We start from the raw sequence: 25,644 nt of genomic DNA on the forward strand, positions 1-25,644 counted from the left end.
CAGGGATCGCTCTGCTGATGCCTGCGCCGTTAACTCCCCATGTATGCCAAGGAGTAGATGCCTATCTCCATGGGGCATCGGGACTCGCGGCAGTGGCCATCCTGCCAGGTGGCCCTTGCTGAGGCAGGGTGGCGCCCGTGGAGAGGGCCCTTGGTCAGAATGGGTGGCATCAGGGTAAATGACCCGCAATGAAGGTTTCCGGTGATGCAAACCCCCGCCCTCTATGGCTATCGGGGTTATTACAGGAACTGGGCAGCTTATGAGAGGGTATCTGGTGGCGTCTGCATCTACGTCCTTTACTCCCTTTAGAGCGAGTCTGTCCCTCTACAAACACCTTTAGAGGCTGTCGCTGTTAAGGTGTGGACGCCTCGGGCTGTTACTGTCTGCACTGTCTATTTTCCACCGGATGGTGATGCCCCGCAGCATGTCCTTGCTGCACTGATAGCCCAATTGCCACCACCTTTTCTGTTACTGGGCGACTTCAGTGCCCATAACCCTGTGTAGGGTGGATCAGTGGCAGCAGGCCGAGGCAGCATCATTGAGCAAGTATTGAAGTATTGTAACAACTCGACCTTTCTCTTTTAAATAATGGTGCATTCTCACATTTCACTGTGGCGCATGGCACGTACTCCGCCATCGACCTTTCTATCTGCAGCCCTAGCCTATTACCATCTGTCCACTGGAGTGTGCATAACGATTTGTGCGGTAGTGACTGCTTTCTGATCTTTCTGTCACTGCCACTGCCACAGTGTCACTCTTCTGGGTGCCCCTGCAGATGGGCCATGAATAAGGCCGACGGGGACTTGTTCACCACCATTGCCACTATTTAACCTCTTCCCAATGACTCCATCGAAGTGGTTGTTCACTCGACCACCAGCATCGTTACTGCCACACTATCTGCCATTCCCTGTTCTTCCAGGTCCCCTTGGCGGAGGACTGTGCCTTGGTGGTCGCCCGAGATCGCTGAGGCGATTAAAGATCGTAGGCAGGCACTCCAGCGTCACAAGCGGCATCCCTCATTGTAACACCTCATCATCTTTAAACAGCTCTGTGCGCGAGCTCACCAACTCATTCGCCAATGCAAGCAGGACTGCTGGGAGAGGTATGTCTCCACCATTGGCCTCCATACCTCTCCATCGCAGGTTTGGGCCAAGATTAGGCGACTCTTTGGCTATCAGACCCCTGTCAGCGTACCTGCACTTTCACTGAATGGAGCAGTCTGTACTGACTTCAACACAATTGCAAACCGCTTAGTGGAGCATTTTGCTCAGAGTTCCGCTTCTCCGAATTACCGACTGGCCTTCTGCTCCCTGAAAGAGCGGCTGGAACGTCAGAGCCTTTCCTTTCACACACGTCATCCTGAATCGTACAATACTCTGTTCAGTGACTGGGAATTCCAAAGTGCCCTAACCGCTTGCCCTGGTACGGTTCCCGAGCCAGATTGCATCTACTGTCAGATGCTCAAACAACTCTCAGTGGACAGCCAGCGACACCTCCTAGACCTTTTCAACCATATCAGGGTTGAGGGTGAGTTCCCATTGCAATGGCGGGAAAGCATCGTAATTCCCGTGTTGAAACCTGGCAAGAACCCACTGGAGGTGGACAGCCACTGCCCCATTAGCCTCATCAACATTCTGTGCAAGTTGCTCGAACGCATGGTGAGCCATAGGTTGAGTTAGCTACTTGAGTCTCTGGGCCTTCTGGCTCTGTCTCAGGGTGGGTTCCGTAAGGGCCGCTCTGCCGCCAATAATCTGGTGTGCCTGGAGACTGCCATCCAACAGCATCTAGTCACCGTCTTTTTCGACATGCGGAAGGCGTACAATACGACATGGCGACATCACATCCTCTCTATGCTTCATGTTTGGGGTCTTCGGGGTCTGCCCCTGATTTTCATACAAAATTTTCTGTCACTTCGTTCCTTCCGTGTGCAAGTTGCGGTCTCCCATAGTTCCCCCGATTTCAGGAGAATGGGGTACCGCAAGGATCTGCCTTAAGTGTCTGCCTCTTTTTGATTACAATTAATGGGCTAGCAGCGGCGGTGGGAACATCTGTCTCATCTTCCTTGTATGCTGATGACCTCTGCCTATACTATAGTGCCACCGGCGTTGCAGCTGCTGACAGCAGCTGCAGGGCGCTATCCGAAAGGCGCAGTCTTGGGCAATAGTGCAGGGCTTCCAATTTTCAGCTGCCAAGACCTGCGTTATGCATTTCTGCTGGCGACGCACTGTTCACCCTGAGCCACGTCTTTATCTTGACAGTGAACCTCTTGCTGTGGTGGAGACGCATCAGTTTTTGGTGTTGGTTTTCGATACCCGGTTGACTGGGCTGCATCATATTAAGCAGCTTAAGCAAACGTGCTGGAGGCATCTTAACGCTCTTTGTTGCTTGAGTCACACCAGCTGGGATGGCGATCGGTCTACCCTTCTACGGTTGTCCAGGCGTTAATACCGTCCTGTCTAGATTATGGGAGCCTGGCTTATGGTTCAGCATCCCCTTCCGCATTGCCTTTGCTGGATCCCATCCTTCACAGCGGGATCTGACTCGCCACTGGAGTTTTCCGGACAAGTCCTGTCAACAGCATACTTGTGGAGGCAGGTGACCCTCCATTGCAGATCTAGCACCAATGATTACTGGCCGCTTATGATACACACATTTGTAGCTTGCCCAGGCATCCCAATTATCGTCTCCTGTTCCCTCAGTCGGTCATCCACCTTCCGGAATGGCGGCTCCGGTCAGGGTGTGTGATCACGGTTCACATCAGAGCTCTTCTCTCTAGGCTTGAGGTTTTCCACCTTCACCTCTTTTCCGGGCCCTATGCGTATACCCCCGTGGTGTGTGCCCCGCCCATGCCTTGGCTCGATTTAGCACAGGGCCCAAAGGCCTCAGTCCCTCCTGAGGCCCTACGCCGTCGCTTTCTTTCAATCCTTGCTGCATTTCAAGGCTCTGACGTTGTCTATACTGACGGTTCAATGGTTGCTGGTCGTGTCGGTTTTGCTCTTACTCTAGGGGATCATTATGAACAACATTAATTGCTGGCTGGCTGCAGTGTTTTCACTGCCAAGCTGGTCGCCATTTCTCGCGCTCTAGAGTATATCCGCTCCTGCTCAGGTGAGTCCTTCGTTAGCTGTAGTGACTCCCTGAGCAGTTTACGAGCTATCGATCAGTGTTTCTCTCGCTCTCATCTGGTGATGGCTATTCAGGAGTCCTTCCATACTTGGGCCCATTGCGGCCGCTCTGTGGTCTTTCTGTGGACCCCGGGTCATGTAGGCATCCTGGGAAATGAACGTGTTGACACGCTGGCCAAACAGACTGTCGGTGCACCAGCCTTGGAGATTGGCCTTTCTGAGAGTGACCTCAGGTCAGTTTTGCGGCAGAAGGTACGGTACTTCGCAGCTGGGGTGAAGAATGGTGCACCTTTCCTTCATCCAACAAGCTTCGGACCATCAAGGAGGCTACCAGTAAGTGGTGCTCCTACATGCTGGTCTCTCGCAAGGACTCTGTTGTCCTCTGCCGGCTGCACATTGGCCATACCTGGATAACGCACTGCTATTTATTGCACCGTGACGACCCACCTTTGTCGCTGCGGGTCAGCTTTTTGACTGTGGTCCACATTTTGTTGGACTGCCCGCTCTTAACTCTGCTCAGGCAGACGTTTGCGCTGCCTGATACTCTTCCTGCACTTTTATCAGATGACGCTGCGATGGCAGAATTTTATTCATGCAGGGGGTTTTTATCGCTTGATCTACATGTTTGTCCTCTTTTTTTGAGTCTGGCCTTTGGTCTATGATTTTAGACTGGGGTTTTTAGTGTGTTTCTTGGTGGTTGGCTTTTCCCTTTTTTCTGTGGTCAGCCAGCCAGTCACACTCTGTGTGATTTTAATTCCTTTTCTCTGGTCTCTGTCAGTGCCTTGCTTGTCCTGTGTTGTCTCTTGTCATCTCCATTGTTTGTTTTTATTCCTTGTGGGGGTTTCAAGTTCATGGAAAATGGGACCGATGGCCCTAGTAGTCTGATTTCTTCAATCCCACAAACCAAACAACCCCCTCCCCCATGAGGCTGCGTTGGTGGGTGGATGGGGCATCACTTTCAAGTTTTTGCCCCGGTTTGGAAATATCGTAGATCTGGGGATGGCTGTAGAACACTGTCCAGCTTCACTAATAGTGTTCCTAATTTTGAAATTGTCGGTGTCAGCATTGATGAAAGTGCCACTTTACGGAACTAGTCTGAAAGTTAACCAAAAATAGTCTCTAGACATAATGTAACTGACAAATGGATGTCCGAAGTACTCCCACAGGGTCTATAATCAATTGAAATTCCCAGTTTTTCTGCCTTTGAACAGCCATGGTAATGAGTCATCCTCTTTGTTAAAATGAAAAGTACTCCACCTATAAAAAGAACTGGGGAATAATAGGACTAACTATAGGATACCACTCTCGTATAATGTGTTGTGACCTGGGGAGATGGGGTCCCTTTGTGTGCAGGAGGCTGAGCACGGAGTGTGGGAGAGTGGGCCAGAGTACACACTGAGGCATTAGTGACACAGCAGTATTTTCTAAAGTATATCAGTATGTCGGAAGGTGGGCTGGTACATGCGTGAGCCACAAGGAAGTGTTGACACGTCCTGTCGTAGACTGCCCATGTTGCGTCTAGGTCGAGATGACTGACTGTGGTGCAGGATGTTGATTGTCGTGAAGACTAGGCCCTGGTCATCCACCACAAATCAACTGAGACTGCTGCAGATGTTCACGAATTGGCTAGGGAGCTGCTCAGAAGTGCCACACCTGGACAGTGTAGAGATGACAGCTTGTAGATATCCATGATTGACCCTTAGTGGAGGAAGGCTAATGCATGGCTGTGGTTTGTCAGATTAGCTGTGTCTCGATGTTTAAGTTGGCAAGTGTGTAGCAGGTGGACCACCATTAGCTTTTTGTAGTTTCGCTGAAACTCGATATACCGTCATTCTCTCTGGTTCTAGTGGCGAGGACAGAACAACGGCACGACTGCACGTGTATTTGTGCTCTAAAAGCCTCATTATTTGAAGAGCCAAGCCTGCATTGGAGGTTCAAGCTCACCACAATGGTTCAGTAATTACTCTGTGTCGCTGAGCTCAGGTTTTTCTGCAGCATTTGACTATTGCAGTGGAGCACTGTATGCAACCTCATTTGGAGGTTGTGTGGCGATGCTTGCCTGGTGCATCCAATATATTGGCAGTGTGCCGTGTTGATATTCTGATTGGCATATTGGCCGAGACTAGCCACCTCAACTCAGAGCTTGGTGGGTAGAACCTTAAAAAAAATTAGGCATGTACACAGAAATTATTCTGTGGCATAAGAACAGGAACATACACTGGACTTTGAACCAGCAACATCTGCACTGGAAAACATGCGCAAATTCTCCAACAACTTTCAGCGTCCAAAGAAAGAACAGGTAGAAGTTCAGCTGCATGTCAACACATCTGCAGTCAACATGCAACTGAGATGCAGAGCATCCAAATACATCTGAAGCGCATGGCATTGGGTGCGATGGTGCAAGCAAATACATCTGTGACACTGGAAGTTTTAAACACACCCTTAACACATGGGGCAAGGTACTCTGCAGTGTTAATACATCCACAGCAGTCTCAGGATTAACTGCTCAGGCAGAAGGAGGTCTTAATAACATATATGATTGTGCCGTTTCAACTGCATCAAGAAGTAAAAATGCATCTTCAATGTTTCAATGTAAACTGATATTACTTTGATGTAGATAAAGCTACTTCATCAAAAATGGGGAAGGATTTGGAGGGGGGTTGTGGAGAGGTTTTCTTGACTACTGATATTAACGTGGAGACTGTTTGCACTAATTTCCCCAATTATTGTATATTGGAACTAAGATTTTTTTTATATAATGCATGTAAAGTAGTAACCACATGCTTTCCTTTCTAGGACAGGAAGAAGTTGATATTGATCGTCTTCTGGCACTGCGGCTGTCTGAACAGGAACAGGAGACGACGTCTTCATTACAACGTCAGCACACACCACCATATGAAAGAGACGAGACTGAATTAGTGGCACTGCCATGTGAATTTTGCCATGCCATGGTTCCTGCCAATCAGTTAGTTCTCCATGAGGTTTGTAATTTTTGTATTTTTGAGTCCTGTGCTTAGAATGTTTGTGAAATTGTCTTGATCTTTTCTGCCCAAAAAGATCAAAACATCGCCAGTAATAGACACGATAAAACATTTACTCAGAGATGTGAAATTAGCCATGATTGATTTGTTTGCAAATATCTCTGTATTGTACAGACACTTTAAGGTAACACTTTCCAGTGGGAGTTGGTGGGTGGGGGGGAGGGGGGGGGGGGGCAAATTCTGAGCTAGGGCAGTATAAGATACTGCTAGAGGTCAGACCTAAAGTACCACTTATGATACTGCCCACGTAAGGAAGCAGTTGTGTGGTAGATGTACGAATGAACACCTTGAATAGGCTTATGCGTAACTCATTGTTTTCTTTCTTATTTTGAAATGAATAAAGAGACTAATCCTGGTCCTTCATGGGGTTTCAGTACAGTTTTCACAACAGAAGGGGCTGATGATACCCATGGCCCCTCATCAGTTCAGCTTTTGTAGAAGTGTAAACTACATGTGTAGGCTGTCAGTCCTGCAATGAGTAGGTGGGTTTGTTTCCCTGCACTGATCCTCTCCTCTCTGGTGGCTCAAGTTCTAGTTTGTTTACACTCGTAACCGACTGCCACAACATTGTGCCCGCAGTATATAATGTGCTGTATTCTGATAGTTGCAGAAGAAATGGAACTGCCATGCATTGCTACTTTTCAGGTTTTAGAAGCATCCTTTGAGATATAGCACTATACCAGCCATTTGGGATTTTTGGCTAATCAGTTCAGTGATAATGTGTCAGTAATGATAATCCGGAGCCAGATTTTAAATTGTAAGACATTTCCAGGGTCAGATGTGGACTCTGACCACAACCTGTTGGTTATGAACTGTAGATTAAAACTGAAGAAACTGCAAAAAGGTGGGAATTTAAGATGGGATCCGGATAAACTGAAAGAACCAGAGATTGTAGAGTGTTTCAGAGAGAGCATTAGGGAACAACTGACAAGAACGGGAGAAAGAAATACAGAAGAAGAAGAAGAAGAATGGGTAGTGTTGAGAGATGAAATAGTGAAGGCAGTAGAGGATCAAGTAGGTAAAAAGATGAGGGCTAGTAGAAATCCTTGGGGTAACAGAAGAGACACTGAATTTAATTGATGAAGGGAGAAAATATAAAAATTCAGTAAATGAAGCAGGCAAAATGGAATATAAACGTCTCAAAAATCAGATAGGCAGGAAGTGCAAAAAAGCTAAGCAGGGATGGCTACAGGACAAATGTAAGGATGTAGAGGCATATATCACTAGGGCTAAGATAGATACTGCCTACATGAAAATTAAAGAGGTGTTCGGAGAAGAGAGAATGACTTGTATGAATATCAAGAGCTCAGATGGAAAACCAGTTGTTCTAAGCAAAGAAGTGAAACAGAAAGGTGGAAGGAGTATATAGAGTGTCTATACAAGGGCACTGTACTGAGGGCAATATTATGGAAATGGAAGAGGATGTCGATGAAAATGAAATGAGAGACACGCTACTGCATGAAGAATTTGACAGAGCACTGAAAGACCTAAGTTGAAACAAGGCCCCGGGAGTAGACAACACTCCACTAGAACTACTGATAGTCTTGGGAGAGCCAGCTCTGACAAAACTTTACCATGTGGTGAGCAAGATGTATGAGACATGTGAAATACCCTCAGACTTCAAGAAGAATATAATAATTCCAATCCCAAAGAAAGCAGGTGTTGACAGGTGTGAAAATTAGCGAACTATGAGATTAATAAGTCACGGCTGCAAAATACTAACACAAATTTTGTACAGACGAATGGAAAAACTGGTAGAAGCCGACCTCGGGGGAACATCAGTTTGGATTCTGTAGAAATGTTGGAACACGTGAGGCAATACTGACCATATAACTTATCTTAGAAGATTGATGAAGGAAAGGCAAACCTATGTTTCTAGTATTTGTAGACTTAGAGAAAGCTTTTGACAATGTTGACTGGAATACTCTCTTTCAAATTCTAAAGGTGGCAGGGGTAAAATACAGGGAGCAAAAGGCTATTTACAGTTTGTACAGAAACCAGATGGCAATTATAAGAGTAGAGGGGCATGAAAGAGAAGCAATGGTTGGGAAGGGAGTGAGACAGGGTTGTAGCCTATCCCCGATGTTATTCAATCTGTATATTGAGCAAGCTATAAAGGAAACAAAATAAAAATTTGGAGTTGGAATTAAAATCCATGGAGAAGAAATGAAAACTTTGAGGTTCACTGATGACATTGTAATTCTGTCAGAGACAGCAAAGGACTTTGAAGAGCAGTTGAACGGGTTGGACAGTGTCTTGAAAGGAGGATATAAGATGAACATCAACAAAAGCAAAACGAGGATAATGGAATGTAGTCTAATTAAGTCGGGTGATGCTGAGGGAATTAGATTAGGAAATGAGACACTTAAAGTAGTAAAGGAGTTTTGCTATTTGGGGAGCAAAATAACTGATGGTCGAAGTAGAGAGGATATGAAATGTAGACTGCAATGACAAGGGTAGCGTTTCTGAAGAAGAGAAATTTCTTAACATCGAGCATAGATTGAAATGTCAGGAAGCCTTTTCTGAAAGTATTTGTATGGAGTGTAGCTATGTATGGAAGTGAAACATGGGCAATAAATAGTTTAGACAAGAAGAGAATAGAAGGTTTCGAAATTTAGTGTTACAGAAGAATGCTGAGGATTAGATGGGTAGATCACATAACTAATGAGGAAGTACTGAACAGAATTGGGGAGAAGAGGAATTTGTGGCACAACTTGACTAGAAGAAGCGATCTCTTGGTAGGACATGTTCTGAGGCATCAAAGGATCACCAGTTTAGTATTGGAGGGCGTCATGGAGGGTAAAAATCGTAGAGGGAGACCAAGAGATGAATACACTAAGCACATTCAGAAGGATGTAGGTTGCCGTAGTTCCTTGGAGATGCAGACGCTTGCACGGGGTAGAGTAGCATGGAGAGCTGCATCAAACCAGTCTCTGAAGTGAAGACCACAACAACAACATCAGTGATAAATTTACCTGTGACACGTTACACTGCCATTAATGGTGACGTATGTACCAGCCAACCCACGTAAAACTTTGTGCCCACATAGTACTTTGAAGAGAAAGATGTACATAGATGTAGACATCACCCAACAAATACCTGGGAAGTAGATGACTGGATGAGAAAGCTACCGTATACAGTTGTGTGCAGTACAGGATATGGGGATCTATTGAGAATTCTGTTTCTTTCTATTTCTTAGACAGTACTTTACCAGTCAGGGAATGCATGTCTTGATCGAAAAACTAGAAATACCTGAGCCAAATGGTGAGAAGTGAAAGAATGGCGGAATTGAAAGCAAAAGACTAGTTCATAATGTTATAGCAAGAATTTTTTCTCAGATATAGAAACTATAGTGATCACTTGTTAAATTTAGGCAATGAATGTATTGTACATTTTGAGCTCTATTGTACTACTCCATGACACATTTCATGTATAAAAGGACTCCTTCAGGTTTTTGTTATGTTGGTTACACATGTATCGATATTACCTGCATTTAACCAACAAATGTTTACTGAGACTATAATTTTGTAATATTTCCAGGCGGTAAGTGTTAATGAGTGAATTTCATTAGAACCTGTGGTACAATGATTGTGAAGTCAAAGCTACACTCATTAAATATACTAAGTCCACTTATAATATGTTTAACTACATGTGTATCATCATAGTTGAGCTCCACAGCACTCATTGTGTTGCAGATTTGATATCTGGCTCCTTGCTGCTGTGCATAAGGTGTATTATGTGCTTGTGGCTGGCAAGCCTGTTACTAAGAGTGTTAGACGACCAGTGCATATCAATTAAAAGTTTCTAATTAGGGTTTTGCATGCGACTTACATTTTGTTTCCTCACATTACTACACGAGCTTCTTTGTAAAGCAGTCTCCTTGTTCTCATGGTATGCAGTCGATCATGACTTGGTGCTTTGACTGAAGTTAAATATCTTTACACAATACCACCAAAACAGATTTTCACTTTTATACACATCTATTATCTTATCCTCAATTATGAGCTTTTATGTCATGAACTTATACAAGTGACTGTAGATGACTTTAGCTCAGTGGTGGCTATACACATGTAGCTATATGCCATCCTGGCTCTTCATAGATCACTGAAAGGAAACTTAAATTTAGTTTCAGAATGCTGGACACAGATTCACTAAGTACATTCCGCTAATCTTTGATGTAGATTTTTCCAGCATATATGCCCACCTGGGGTTAGCAGAGTGGGCAAGAACACAGGTGCACATGGGTAGGCGAACAGCAGACACGCAGGCAGTCTTGCAAGCAATCCGTAGCATACGTTATTGTCCTGCACTGACCAAATACATGCTAGTGGGATTGGTTGAGCAGCCCACGCCAGCACAAAATGTGTGCAGTAAATCTGTCTGGCTGAGAAGAGAAAGCACTGTGCGGGTGTCTTGGAGAAATAGAAGGCATGTGTGGGACTTGAGTGGAAGTGGGAAAGGTGATACAGGCAGTTGGAGGATGGAGGGGAGATGGGCGGGTGGGATTATCACGGGAAGGGACGATATATAGCAGAGAGAGTTCCCATGTTCATAGTTCAGTAAACATGTTATTGGTGGGAGGATCCAGATGGCATGCACTGTGAAGCACCCATTGAAGTTGAACACACTGTTTGTCCACAGCATACTCAGCAAGTGAGAGGTCTTGCTGTCTCTCATCCACAGTTCATCTGTACCCATTCTTGCAGACAGATAGCATGTTCATGTAGAATACCACTGTGATTGATGCGAGTTGGACATCGTGGCCCTGCCTTTGATGGAATAGGAAATGGCTGTGACAGAAATGGAGTAGATGGTAGAGGAAGGATTTATGGGACAGCTCTTGAAACTAGGTCTTCTATAGAGATTTGAACTGTGGTGCAAGAGGCAGGGAGCAGGGGTGGACTAGGGACAGGTACAGATATTATGTAGATTTGGTGAGCAGTGGAGTAGTCAAAACCCAGGCAGAGAACATGATTCAGTTGCTCAAGTCCTGGGTGCTATTGAATCATAAGACACATCCTTGTTGCTAGCCAGTGGGTAAATGGGGAGTGGTGGGATAAATGACTAGGGAAACAAGGTATGGGAGATCTGTTTTTGTGCAAGATGGTAGGGTAATTTTCATCTGTGAAGACTTCGACGTGACTCTCGACAAATTAGTAGAGAGGCAGCTCGTCCCTGCACATACGATATCAATGGCTGGCTAAGCTATCTGGAAACGACTCCTCAGTGTGTAATGAGTGGTAGCTGTTGAAGTGGATGGTGTTGGTAGGTGTGATATGGAGGGAGCTACTGACTGAACCATCCATGTGGTGTAGATTGAAAATATTTTTCAAATGTCATAAATAATAGGTACTATTTTTATGTATCAGAATATTCAGTATGCACTTTTGTCCCTGGGTTCTTGAAATTCAGATTTTCTAATTAATATCTTATGTTGACTAATACAGTACTGTAGTAACTTTAGACATCTTGGCAACAGAGAAATTAAGGTTATAAGACAGTGATGATGAATTTTTGAAAAATTACATTCAAAGATTCAAACATTCTGGAAACCAACAATCTAACTTTTTAATTACTCGTTTTCAGAAAAGATAAGATGTTCTTTAGTGGGGAAAGGATGAGTGCTTTAAGATAAGATAGGTCATTTATAAAAGAACTATTTGCGGAGCCAAATTTTGATATGCACATGGATGTAAGAAAATGTAAATTTTGAATATTTCTTTAAATTTAATGTTTGTTTACGATGTATTTATACTGTTATTAGTAGTCTATAAATTATACACTGAATAACAGTCTTTGTGAAAAATTGGATAAGAATTTGTATATTTCATATGTACATTATGCATAGAAAAGAGTATAGAAAAAAATGGTGTCCATATTAGGAGTGGTATTACAGCAAGTTGGGCTATTCCTCTTTTGTGTGATTCAAGCAATCTTGCAGTAGACTATGCTTTGATTTAACTAACTTTATGGCTACTTTCTTACATTGCAATTATTTTGGAATATTCAGTCCATAATAAATGAAAACAAACACCGAAATTGACGTAATTGAAGATGGGTATTCAGAGAAATCTTTGATAAGTCAAGATGCAATTTATTTTATTAGACACACATACAAGCTATCTTCAGATCAAAAGAATATACGTTGATTAGTGTAAGCTGCCAAAAGGCGGGATACATCGTCATAATTTGTGTGAGCAAGGTGGCTTGTTGTACAATACAATTGAACGACGATGTAAAATATCCCAGAATAATATGTCATTACATGTGTTGTACACAGACAGGATCAGACACTTTACTTATGCTGACATTGTGTTGATATTTGCCACATTGTCTGTGTAAGTTATTATCAGATGTCTGTTCCACATTAATAATTAGTACATAAGTGTATCACTCGTATCACAGTTCTCTGTAAATGAGAAAATGTCTGTGTCTGGGCAGACAGAAAACTCTGATAATTGAGATTTGACTTCACAGGTCATATCTACATTTTAATTCATACTCAGCAAACCACTGTGAAGTGCATACCAGAGGGTACTTAGTGTCTTACCAATATTAGGGTGTCTTCTCGTACCAATAGTTTGTGGAGCACAGGAGGAATGATTTCTTAATTGCCTCTGTGTGTGCTGTAATTAGTATGATCTCTTCTCTGTGGCCGCTGTGGGAGTAGTACGTTGTGGGTGGAGAATACTTGTAGATTGTTCATTTAATACTGTTCACAAAGCTTTTTAAATAGATTTTCACAGGATAATTTCTGCCTGTCTCTGAGTGTCTGCCATTCAGGTTTTTCAATATTTATGTGACTCTCTGACAAGCATCAAACAAAATTTTAGCTATTCTTGGTAGCTTTCTTTGAATTCCTCAAAATCCCCCAATAGTACCAGTTGGTGTGGGTCTCGCACTCTTGAACAATATTTTAAGATGGGAGACACAAGTGTTTTCTACGTAGTCTCCTATGTGGGGTGATTACATTTTGCATGTCTCCTATGTGGACTGATTATATTTTGCCCATATCCTGCTCATGAGCTGAAGACTGCCCCTGATTTGTCGAAGTGGTCATTTCTTTCTGTATCACTAGAAATTGTTACGTCCAGGAATATGTATGAATTTACCGATTCCAGTTAGGACTCATTGATAACTGCAGTTATAGGATACTATTTTTCTGAATTGCAAACTTTTACATATCCCTTTATTTAAAGCAGCTTGCCAGGCTTTGCACAGCGTCATAATATCGTCATGACCTACAATACTTGTGCAGATTTTGTTATAGTCAGTACATCATTGTAGATAACTGCATCATCTGCAGAAACTCTTAGGTTACTATTGACGTTTTCTGCCAGGCAGTTAGTACACAGTAAGAACAGCCAAGTGTCCCAACAGACTTCTCTGCAACATGAGTGAAGTTGCTTCTGCTTCTCTCTCTCTCTCTCTCTCTCTCTCTCTCTCTCTCTCTCTCTCTCTCTCTCTCTCCCCCCTCCCTCCCTCCCTCCCTCCCTCCCTCCCCATCCAAGATACAGGCTGTATCCTCCCTAACAGGAAATTCTCAGTCCATTTACTAATTTTGTGTCATACCTCATACAATAATACTTTTATGAGTAAATGTTGTGCATTACTGTGCCTATGCTTTTGAAAGTCAAGAAGTACTACAGGCCACCTGATTGTCTTGTTACATGGCTTTATGTCCTGGAGTCTACAATGGATGGATGTCGACAAGATTGGACAGTATTTTATGGATGGCTCCTGCTTCCCTTTATACAGACAATTGTGACCTGTGCATTCTTCAAACCACTTCAGAGTTCTTTGTGTGCAGAATCTACAGTATGTTGTGGTTAAAATGGCAGCTGACTCAGCTGTCAATGCCATATGGAATCTGACAGTGATACTGTCGGACCTTTGAGTGCTTTTTAATTCTGTTGACTTCAGTTGTTTCTGAACTCCACATACACGAACATCTACGTCATTCATCTTTACAGAGGAATGAGAATTAAACTGGGGCACAGCTTCTGTACCATCCATTGAAAGGGATCATTTGTTACAGCATTCATCGTTTCCTGCTATTATAGTTACTGAAGGCTTCGCACATTGCTCATCTGATAACCAAACACTTTTCATTCGACATCTTTAGCCCTTTGCTTCGTTTTACACCTATTATGCAGTAGTAACTATATCTTTAGAAGTTTTGTAGCAATTACTGTATAGCATGGAGTATCCCTCTAGTCATGAACTGTTCTACTAGGTACAGATCTATCCAGTGCATGGTCAATTATTATTCTGAACTTGAGCCACGTTTCCTCTGTATCTTCCTGCCCAGGGATAAATGTTAGGAGTTCCTATTTGAGATATAACACAACTGCCTCTCCATCTTGGTTACTAAAGATATGTAAATCTTCCTACTTATTTTAACTGTGTACTTGTGGCAATCACTGTTGCTACAACTGCCTCATGTTCACTGACACAACTTTCATACTGGAATCCTCAAAGAGCCTTTTTGTTAGTGTAAGTTTTAACATTTTCCAATGTGAGTGTGCTTCCGAACTGTCTGAGGTAATTTTCAGAGAAGGCATTTAATAGTGTCTCACAGGATGTCGTGTTACCCACACAATTCACAAAACTGTAATTGTTCGTGTTAATATTTGGGCGATTAAAATGTTTTCCAATTATGAGAATATGGATTCAAATGCATGTACTTGTTAGCTCTTCTTTTTTGTTACATCTGGGAATCAGTTTGGTAGTCAATAGAAGGACCTAATTGTAAGTTTATGCCCACCCATGATACTGAATCTAGCCCAGACAATCTCTTGCAGCTTCAATTTATGTCACTATGGATACAAGTTTGTCTTCCATAACAAAACACAACTGCATTTTTGACAACTGCAACCATGAAATGAGGCAGTAAGATTGTTGATGTACAGTTAGGAACTCTACTTAAGAAAAGTCTAGCATTGTTGAGCAAGTGCTTTAGGATTTCAGACATTTTCTTATTGCAATAAATTATCTGAAGAGAGGTTGGATGTACAAAGTTACTCTGAACCAAAGAAGATACTTTCTGTTGTCTGTTTGTGAGGAGATATTTTTTACAGCTAGACAGCGTGGGTACTGATCACCAGCTGTTGTGTGTCCTAACCACAGTTATCTTCGATTTCTTTTTATTTTATAATGTCAGCTAGACTTGAAGGTAAGTGTACTGTCATCCTTACCTTTTGTGGTTGTTATTGGTAGTGTTATCCACAAGGTGTCAGAGTGAGTTACAGAGGGTAATGAGAGTTAATGGCCTTTGCTGATGGCCTAATGATCTGAAGAATAAGGAAGGTGAAGTTGCAACAGCAGTTAGGTTCATGGGCAGAGTGGTTGAATTATATGGTACAAACATTAAGTGAGGGTAAAGCACCTCATGGTAGTGATCAGGAAGAGGGTGACTCCAGGTCTCATGCTCATGCAGTTGACAGCTTCAGATATGTCAGAAAGTGTAGTGGGAACAAATGGAAGAAATGATAAGCCAATGTGAGAGGGAGCCAAGTGGCAGCAGCAAGAATTCCTTAGAAGTGTCAGGAACTTGTTGTGGAATAAAGATGTAACACAGAAGACCAAAGGAATAATATGTTGATCCTATTAGCCCTGTGCTTCAGAAATGTGGACACTGAAGGGGAAAAAATTGTTTAAATATGATATAGGTGCATGAAATGAAATTTCACAGAAGCACAGTAGAGTAATGAGGAGGGACAGAATAAAAAATTCCCGATGATGTTGATAATGTCATTTAGATTCATCTACAGATTATCTGAAGTACATATATGTGTCACAGTTGCATAAGTATGTGATGATGCTGTAGACTAAAAGACCTTGAAACAGTCCCGGAAACACAATGCCTAAGGAAACCTCTAACTCCAGTTATATGCAGAGCAACAGACATTTTTACTATCAACAGAAACTACCGAATGTAACTACAACAGCATAGAGTTGAAGATGGAGTATACAAAATTACCAGTGAACACATTGCTTTGAAAAGCTTTTATAATGATAATATATTATAGGGATCATGCAGATAGAAAATGGGACGGGCATTGTATAGGCATTGAAGCCTAGTATAACTGGAAGGAACATCTGACTTTGATTCATAAATTGTTGGTGTTGAAAATTGTGATATACAGTTTGCATGTACTTCAATAACAAAAGGTATATATCATCCTGAATGATTGTACTTGGAATGATAAATAGCTAACTTACTGTGATGAGTTGTTGTAGACAAACATAGGATCTCACATTGAATTACTAAAATTGTTGCCCTTCTAAGTAGAATTACTTACATAAATTTGTATGATATCACCTATTTTACAGACTGGTTGCGAGCCACAGCTGACAACGTATTTGTCTCAGGCGACATCAGTACCTAAAAATAGAAAGATGCCAGAACCTCAGGATGATGGGCTTCCTTGTGAGTTTTGTGGCGCTCTTTTCCCACCGCATGCACTTCTTCAGCATCAGGTTTGTGTGTTTCACTTTAGTTACATAATGGAAAGTCTTTTTCTCCTGCAAACTTCATGCCTGTAACAAGGTATTTTTTTCTCTAGGACATCTGTGAATCATCCTTCTTGTCCGGTGACACTATGTTTGTAAATCATCTCAGACCAGGAACATCATCTTCAAATATAGGTACGAAAAAGTTCTTGAATCAGTCCAGTGAGCACAGACTTTTCCCACCAAGACGACAAACTTCACCAACTTCAAGTGGAGAATTGGATGATAGAAACCCGTACCTCATGGAAGTGCGAGCAGCTCTTCGAAGACCAATGAATAATATATCTTCAGAACGTAAGTATGTTTTTTCTTTCAAGATTGCTGGAGAGTGCATCTCCACCTGTTTCTTAACTTAATGTACTGCCATGTGACAAGTTATTTGACAAGGTGACTTATTTTCTCTCGTTTCTTCTTATAATTTCAGCGTACTCTATGGCTTCTGTAAGTGAGAGGTCAGGAAATGACTTGTCATCAAGCCTTTTGAATACTCGCACAAAGTAAGGCTCTTCCTAACCCTTATTCGTAATTTTTAAATTTCTGACAATATTATGGACAGGATAGGTTGATACTCACTATATAGAGGAGATGTTGAGTCCCCAGGTAGGTACAACAAAAGTACTGACACACACACACACACACACACACGTACAGCAGCACTATCTGTGGATGCTGAGGCCTCTGGCCTCAACAGCCAGAGACAGTAGCCTTGTGTGCGTGCACACGTGCACGTGTGCGTGTGCGTGCAAGCACACCTGTGTGCGCATACATTTTCTAATTTGGAAGAAGGCTTTTTTGGCCAAAAGTTTACTTGTTTAACAGTCTTTTTGTTGTGCCTATGTGCAACTCAACTTCTCCGCTATATGGTGAGCAGCAATCTATCCTTTCCATATCGTTGTCATTATTCCATCCTGTATTTTCCAATTTGATTTTTAAATTTCTGCAGTAACATTGGCAGTCATTAATACGGTTATGTTTGTTTACAGTTATACAAATGGATACACACGTCGAAATGGCTCAACGGGAGCAGTTCCTAAGCAGAAGGCAGGGAAACGTTCTGGCATGTGTGTGTATATAACATACTAACGTAGTTAAAGATCTGAATTGCATGGTTTTGTGAATTTCAGGCATACAGATGAATTCCTGGAAAATTACTCTCTTCATTTTATGACTTGTTTTTTCTTGATTACGTTCTTAATGGACACAGCATTTGTTATCAGACCAATAGTATTTTGTTCCTTATGCACAGTTTTATTAAGAACTGAATATTTATTTAAATAAAGTTGATAGATTACATTTCATCAAACACAAGGCTATTTAGTCAGAGAGGCCTTTTCGCGCCACATTTTGTAAAAATACGATTTAATGAGAAAATTCATGATACCAAAGGCAAATTGAAGCACATTGTAAGAGTCATACAATACAAGGTAGTCAAAACTTTGCAGAAACATTCTACATTATAAAGGGCATAAATCTTCAAAAATGATTTCGACAATATGGTAAAAAGAGCTCTGAGGAAAACATTTCACATACCTTGTCAAGGTTAAATCGGATGTAAGTTGGGTTTTTGTTCCTGAGCATCTTCGGTTGGTATGACTGCTCCCATGCTGCTAGTATGCTTGGAGGGGGTGATAAGGAATAGATGTCAGAGCAACATGTGCACTCCTCTGTTGCACAACGCTTAATTATGCAATTTCTTGCTTGTGAAGGACTTCGAGCAATGGTAATTTTTTGTAGATTGGCCGCACAGTTGGGGGACAAAATATTGTCGAGGACTTCTGTGTTTGTGGCATAAAGAATTCAAGGAAGGGCGAGAATAAGAACAAGTGAATCAGGAACACAGTCACTGTCCTCGGACCAGCATTATGGATGAAAATATTCGCACAGTTTGAGACATTCTCAAAGAAGATTTATAGGTGAGTGTACCCGAAGTTGTAGAACAGATTGGAATAAGTTACAGGAGCTGTCAAGTGATCATCACAAATGACCTAAAGTTCGCTAAAGTTTGTAACAGGTGCATCCCTTGCCTTTTGAGCACAGATCAAAAGTTGAGACATTTCTCAAAATGTCAGAGGCTTACAGCATCGTCAGGTTAGGTTAGGTTAGGTTCCTGCAATGAAACGTCATTCCACCACTACAATCCTGAGTCCAGATGAGCCAGTACGGAATGGCGAAGGAAAGGAAGATAGCCGTAACAAAAGTGGAGACTGAGCTGTCAGCTGGCATGGTTCTTTCAACTGTTTTCTTCGACCGATAAGGCATTTTTCTCATTGATTTTTTGCATGACTGATGCACAATCAGTGCCACTTACAACTGCAAGGTTTTGGGCCAGGTGTGGGCCGCATGTCACACTAAAATACAAGGACAATTTGTTCAAGGGGTCAACCTCCCCCACGACAATGCCAGGTCCTATGCTGCATCTCTAATAATCTCGAAATGAGAAGTAATACACTGGACCATCTTCCCTACAGCCCGTACCCATCACTTTCCAATCTACGTTTATTTGGGTCACTTTAAGAAGTTGTAGGAGGACAACAATCTGAAGTTGAGGGTGTGGGCAGATTCATGCTCAGTTGGTTCCTGGTGCAACCAGCTGCATTCTTCAATGCTGGGATGAAAAAAGAAAAGAAACTTCCTCCTCACTGGGGGAAAACATATTTATAATGGAGGGAACTATGTAGAAAAATAATAATTTATTTGCCTTTTATTTTTCAATAAATAATATTTTTAAATAAAATCCTTTGTATATTTGATTTAAGACTGTATTATGACAAGGGTGCACATTATTTTCCAAGAGTCATAACACTTCTTTTCATGTTTTCCATTGGGACTCTGTCATAAGTTTGTACATAGAAGAAATCTGCATATTACTACTGTAAATCTACAAATGTGACTTGTTGGATGGGTGATTGGGGAGCATCAGACTAAAATCACTTATGATCCACATTGTATTGCTATGCAGCTTTAGGATTTTGTCCACCACCTTTGTCTACTTTTATTTCTAGTAATGATCTATGTATGAAAAAGTGTAAAGTTGCTGCATGTTTATCATTTAGATCACATCTTAAGCTCCAGCAATTGTCTGGGTCATTCAGGTTACAGGTAACAAGAAGGCAAGGGCATACTTTTCTGAACCACATAAAGGGAGATAAGAATTTGACACCCTGTTGCTGACGGATGATATTAGAGGTGGTGCAAGAGTTTGGATTGTACAGTGATGCTGTTTACAACCACAGGGTGCAAGGGGGAAGGGGGGGGGGATTAATGGAGTGGAATGGAATAAAAATCAAGTGATGCTGACGAAATTGGAAAGGAGACACAAAAGTGTTACATGAATCTTGCTATTTGGTCAGAGAAATATCTAATATTTATGAAGTAAAGAGGATATAAAATGTAGGCTTGCAATAGCAAGAAAATGAGAAATATGTTAGCACTGAATTTAAACTTACTTACATGTAAGTTTTTTTCTGAAATTATTTGTCCGGAGTGCAGCCGTATATGGAAGTGAATTGGTACAGACAAGAGGAGAATAGAAGGTTTCTTAAGAGGGAGGGTACAGAAAATTTGTGGAACTACGATGATCTCTAATGAAGAGATACTGAATCGAATGAAGAAAAGAAATTTATGACACAACTTGACCTTAACACTTGGTAGGTTGATAGGACACAACATTGGTCATCTAGGAATATCAAATTTGATAGAGGGAGGGGACGTGGGATAAGAATGTTAAAGGCAGACCATAGATGACAGTGCTTTGCAGTAGTGTGTACATGGATATGAAGGGGTTCTTTCTTAGATATGGTTAGGTGCTTATTTCAGTTGGGCAGGGATTTTTATTTTTGTGGAGAGTTAAAAGCTAACACTGTTATGTTCTGGTGATATGTAAAAGTTAACAAGTTTGGAAATTCACTTGCTGGCCGGCCAGGTGGCCGAGCGGTTCTAGGTGCTACAGTCTAGAACCACGTGACTGCTATGGTCGCAGGTTCGAATCCTGCCTCAGGCATGGATGTGTGTGATGTCCTTAGGTTAGTTAGGTTTAAGTAGTTCTAAGTTCTAGGGGATTGATGACCTCAGAAGTTAAGTCCCGTAGTGCTCAGAGCCATTTGAACCAGTTCACTTGCTGGGAAAGTTGTATAAGTATTTGCAGTTTAGTGTGGATAGCACTTGCAGAATCATGGGAACACACTTCACATGTGGGACACACTCACTCACTCACTGTTGTTAGTGCATGTATAGTTCTCTGAATATAGCAAAATCCCATCGCTAATGACCTCAGTCTTAACAGAACATTGTGAACTCTGATCATCGTTCCTTAATAGCATGATATTGCTTTATTTATCATTGTCTCCTTTTGCATGGATTTAGTGCCTTAGTAAATTCATATGAGCTGCATGTAGAACAATAATGGAACAAGTGCACACACTTGTGGACTCAGGTGTGTGTGTGTGTGTGTGTGTGTGTGTGTGTGTGTGTGTGTGTGTGTGTCTCTAAGTGCTTTGGGTAGAAAAAGAGCTAGTGCTCGAAAGTTAGTGTGAATGATGTTTTCTGATGTGTGTTTCTGTGCACCATACATCGCTCTGCTGTAGGTGAGTGGTTGCCTTTTCCTTATTTTATGAACTGCATGTAGATACTTTAGCATTCATAATTTCCATTACATTATTGGGAAAATTACCAAACATACATCCTAAATTTTTCACAGTAATGAAACATTAAGTATTAATAACATGGATACAATTAAATATACTATACGAGGTGTGATTAAAAAAATGCAATTGTTTTAATTTTGGAGGCTTTATAAATCCTATTTTCAAAATTTATTTATCTTGGTATGCATGTATATGATATATGTTTGTGTTTTCAGCTGTGTTGAATACTTAGTTAACAATCAAAAAGGTTATACATGTTTTCAAGCCCTTAGCGAATTTTTACTTTCAAAAAAGATGGATCAAATAATTTGCATCAAAGTTGCTTGAAGAATGGAGTAAGTGCATCATCACATTTAAAATATTGACTGTAGCTTTTTGGCAAATCTACTGGGAGTGAGACAAGAGTATACAAGTGGTACAAACGTTTCATAGACGGTCAAGACAATGTTGAAGGCAGTGACTGCCCTGGATGCCCTAGAACATCAATTACTGATGACAATGTGGAAGAAATAAAGAAAATGGTTCGAGGACATTGCTGACTCACCATTTAGAGAGGTTGCTGATGATGTCGGCGTATTCTTTGGCTTGTCCCAAGCAATTTTTTTGGGTGTTTTGGGCATGACATGTTTAGCTGCAAAATTTGTTCCAAAATTATTGAATTTCAACCAAAAATGACGTCACGTAGACATCACTCAGGAACTACTCAATTAATTCTACAATGATCCAGAACTTATAAAGAAGATTATAACAGGTGACAAAACATGGGTACACATGTATGACATCAAAACTGAGGCTCAATAGAAAGTGCCTGAAGAGCCATAACTTCACTTTTATGGCCATTGTAGTGCAGCAGCTGGCAACTTGAGTGTAAGAGTGTTACTGTGTTTGAGTATACAGTAATGTGCACATGCCCCAGTCAAGGCCAGATAGTGAATACACAGAGGTTAATGACTGTTTAGGACAAGGATTTAATTCTAATGTATAAAAAGTTTCCTTTGTGTGAAATACCAGAAGCCATACCTTGGGGTTAGACTAATTGTTAGACCCTGTTTCCAGTGGCAACCTGCAAAAGTGGTTTCACATGTTGAAGATTTCACTTGCTTTTGGATTGCATAGTTAGAGCGTTGTGGGATTTAAAAAAGAAACATTGGGTTAGCTACTAATTCACAGCTGTTAAAGACATTTAGCAAGGTAAGATAAAGCACCTTCCACGCTAGTAAATTTGGACTGGTGGTGTTATTTGTAGGCCCATAACTTAATGAAATACAATAAAGTATACAGAATGTGTGCTTGAATTTTGGTACACTTTGGATCACCTGGTACTGAAGGGTCAGGCTTTTTGCATCGGTATTATACCTTCAAAACATAGAAAAATAATAAATGGTGTAGTGGCAATTATATCCCAGGGAGAAGACATATTAAGAGCTAAAATAGTTTTTTATGTCTGGTAGTTTATTTCATCTTCTTACTAATTACCCATTGTTGCAATGTTTCAGTGCTGGGCAGATTACTCTTTCTGGACATTTGAGTTTAACATACTGTAATGTCTGCTGAGACATCTCTCTTTCTCATACATCCATTCCTCCTCTGTATCATTTATTCCTTTACACTTACCTTCCCTGTTATCTCCTCATTAAAAGTTGTTCTTTTTTCCTCCCCCCTGTCCTCTCTCTGCTTGTAACAGTGTTATGAGGCCTGTTACGTTCTCGAAGATGACATTAAAATGTTATCACTTTAGTTGGCATGATACTTGTTGGGAATATAAATTTAACTTTAAATTGAATTTTTATCTTTGCTAACGATGCTGCATAATTCTTCATAACTGTGCTGGTATTAACACATTTAAAGATAGTTAAAGAACATCCTGTGTAAATATAAACTACCATTGTTGTACATATTCCAGGATCATTTAGTTTATGTAATTACAGTGATGTAAGATACTCTTCAGGATTTTGCTTCATTTTTAAAATGTGAAATGTTTAATTTTCACAGGTGAAGTCAACAAAGAAATATCGTGCACCTCTTCCACCACGGTAACATGTGTTCCTCGGAACAGTGTGTCAAGAAAGTGAGTGGTTATAAACAAGAGCATACACACATGGAAAGATTCTCTTCCATTATATAGAGAAATCAGGGTGTTGTGGGTGTGAATTGGAAATAATATTATTATATGTGATGGTAAAGTGTTGTTAACCATGACGGACATTATATACAAGCCTTTCGTTGCATCATATACACAAGCGTATTTGGCTGCATTTAAGAACCTATGTAGTGAGTCATTGATATTTGTCTTCTTGGGACAGAGAACAGTTAGTAGTTTGAAGTGTAAAGCAGTTCATATTTGATTATTCCATTTTGTACTTGCCTGTATTTTTAATAATTCTGCCAAAGTTGTTGATTAATGTGAGTTGTGAAACGTTTTCATATTCAAGTCCCTCTGTCAATTTTTAAACTTGACTGCCTCTGGACATTGTGTGTGTTTTATCAAACAGAAAGTGCTTTTCATTATAATAAAGAACTGTGTGGTAATTGTGTGACAGACATTACTACCAGTTTAGAATAACTGCTGTTCAAATGCCAATAAAGTGGAAGTTATTGTATCCCATCAAAAATTGTACATGACATTGTTGTTCCTGATCCTTGTCTTTCAAAATGTGGGAAAATAAAGATATATACAACAACAACATTTCTTGAAATAATAGTGAAAGTGAGCTAACAACAATTGTGGAACATAGGACAGTTGAAGATTAATTTCAAACAGAGCTATTTCCATGTACATGATTTGAATATAACTTACTGGCCTGTGCACTTTGTAGTGCTTGTAACAATGGATGTGAAAATGTTAATTAGTTTGTTATTTGGAAAAAGAAAATATGCAGAAAACAATTTTAAGTTACAAAATGTAAAGAACTACCAAGTACAGAATCTCCAGTTTTAATATGAATTTAGGTTGTCTCATGGCCTTGAACATAAGCATCTTGTGAGTACCCTCCGCCACATACCGTCAGGTGGCTTTCGGAGTATGGATGTAGATGTAGATATATTTTTGTATTTGTTGTAAAGGAATAAATGGTATGTTGTTCCTTATTCATCATCAGTAACAGTTTTCATACACTTAACATGTTTGGAATAGTTAATTTTTCTTCTTTAGTGTATGCCTTACGAAAGGTTTCAATTGCTCTCCACTGTGTCCTCTGCTGAGCATCTTCCTTCATCTGTTTGTTTGTTTGTCCATCTCAAATCTTGTCAATCATGCCCGTTCTCTTCTTACCTGTTCCTCTCATTCCTTCCATGTTTCCCTCTATAATTCCTTGTTACAAATAATTCCTATGCAGGTTATATCCCAGCTAAGATTTCCTCCTCTTTGTGATAGCTTCCAATAATCTTATGTCTTCTCCTATTTTCTCCCTCTATTCTTCGTTTCAGTCCACTTCATCTTAAGCATTCTTCTCCATAGCCACATTTCAAAATTTTATAATAATTTTTATTCTATCTTTTCAGCAGGCCATGATTCACTGCTAAATAACACACAACATTTAGCAAATTGTTTTCGTCAACTCCATTGGAATTCCTCTGTCAGTAACTGCTTTATATTTTCAACTGCTATATTTTCATGGATATCCTCCTCCTTATTTCTTCTGTACAGCTTCAATTCCATGTCATTAAATTTTGTGGATTCAAAAAGGATTGTTCTACCTTCTTAAGAGTATGTTAACTAGCACGTCCTTGCTTAGCTCGCATTCTGATTCCACCACCACAGCTCTTCATAAGTGTATTTTGTATTCTTTATCCTCTTCCATCATATATGGCTTTACCTATCTGTTCTTCTCCTTATATACAGAACAGCCTCGGTGACAGCGTCGAGTCTGATACCCCTTTCAATCCTCGTTTCTCCTGTTTATTTATGTCATTCTCTGTCAGTTCCTGTTTTGTGTAAATCACCTTAATTAACCCACCTTCAAGTCTATACCAACATCTTTTAAAATTCTCTGCAGAGTACTCCATTTGACTCTTAGATGCCTGCTTCCAGCCGATGATGCAGCTCCTTGTTGATTTGTATCATTCCATTCTCCACTTTTCCTCAGAGAACATGTTGCATCTTTTCTTCATTTACACTTTCTGTATCTGAACTGCTCTTTTTCAGTTATCTTTTGCAGTTCTCCTTAGTACTACTCTCATCAGAACCTTTGTAACATGAATGATAAAACTATTGTTATACTATAGTCATTACATTCTTTTGCATTTCACTTTTTAGGTTAAGGTACTAGAATGGTCTTAAACAGATCTTGGGGTAAAATTCTGTTCACTACTCCTGTCAAT

General features: G+C 40.9%; 1 protein-coding gene across 3 annotated transcripts in view; it reads left to right on the top strand.

Annotated features, from left to right (window-relative positions):
* The window catches only part of LOC126418521 (TRAF-type zinc finger domain-containing protein 1-like), a 56,815-nt gene extending 32,820 nt beyond the window's left edge, over positions 1-23,995 (top strand). The window contains exons 5-10 of one of the 3 annotated variants that reach the window (XM_050085321.1): positions 5,922-6,106; positions 16,502-16,648; positions 16,735-16,975; positions 17,106-17,178; positions 17,665-17,722; positions 23,317-23,995. In XM_050085321.1, coding sequence (XP_049941278.1) covers positions 5,922-6,106; positions 16,502-16,648; positions 16,735-16,975; positions 17,106-17,178; positions 17,665-17,722; positions 23,317-23,361 — 749 coding nt within the window. In that variant the 3' untranslated portion in view covers positions 23,362-23,995. Of the gene's footprint in view, positions 1-5,921; positions 6,107-16,501; positions 16,649-16,734; positions 16,976-17,105; positions 17,179-17,664; positions 17,745-23,316 lie in introns of all 3 variants that reach the window. The other 2 variants (XM_050085322.1, XM_050085323.1) reach the window with 2 other exon arrangements.
* Positions 23,996-25,644: the final 1,649 nt, after the last annotated feature.

The sequence above is a fragment of the Schistocerca serialis genome, chromosome 9 (genome assembly GCF_023864345.2).
Source record: "Schistocerca serialis cubense isolate TAMUIC-IGC-003099 chromosome 9, iqSchSeri2.2, whole genome shotgun sequence".
NCBI lineage: Eukaryota > Metazoa > Arthropoda > Insecta > Orthoptera > Acrididae > Schistocerca > Schistocerca serialis.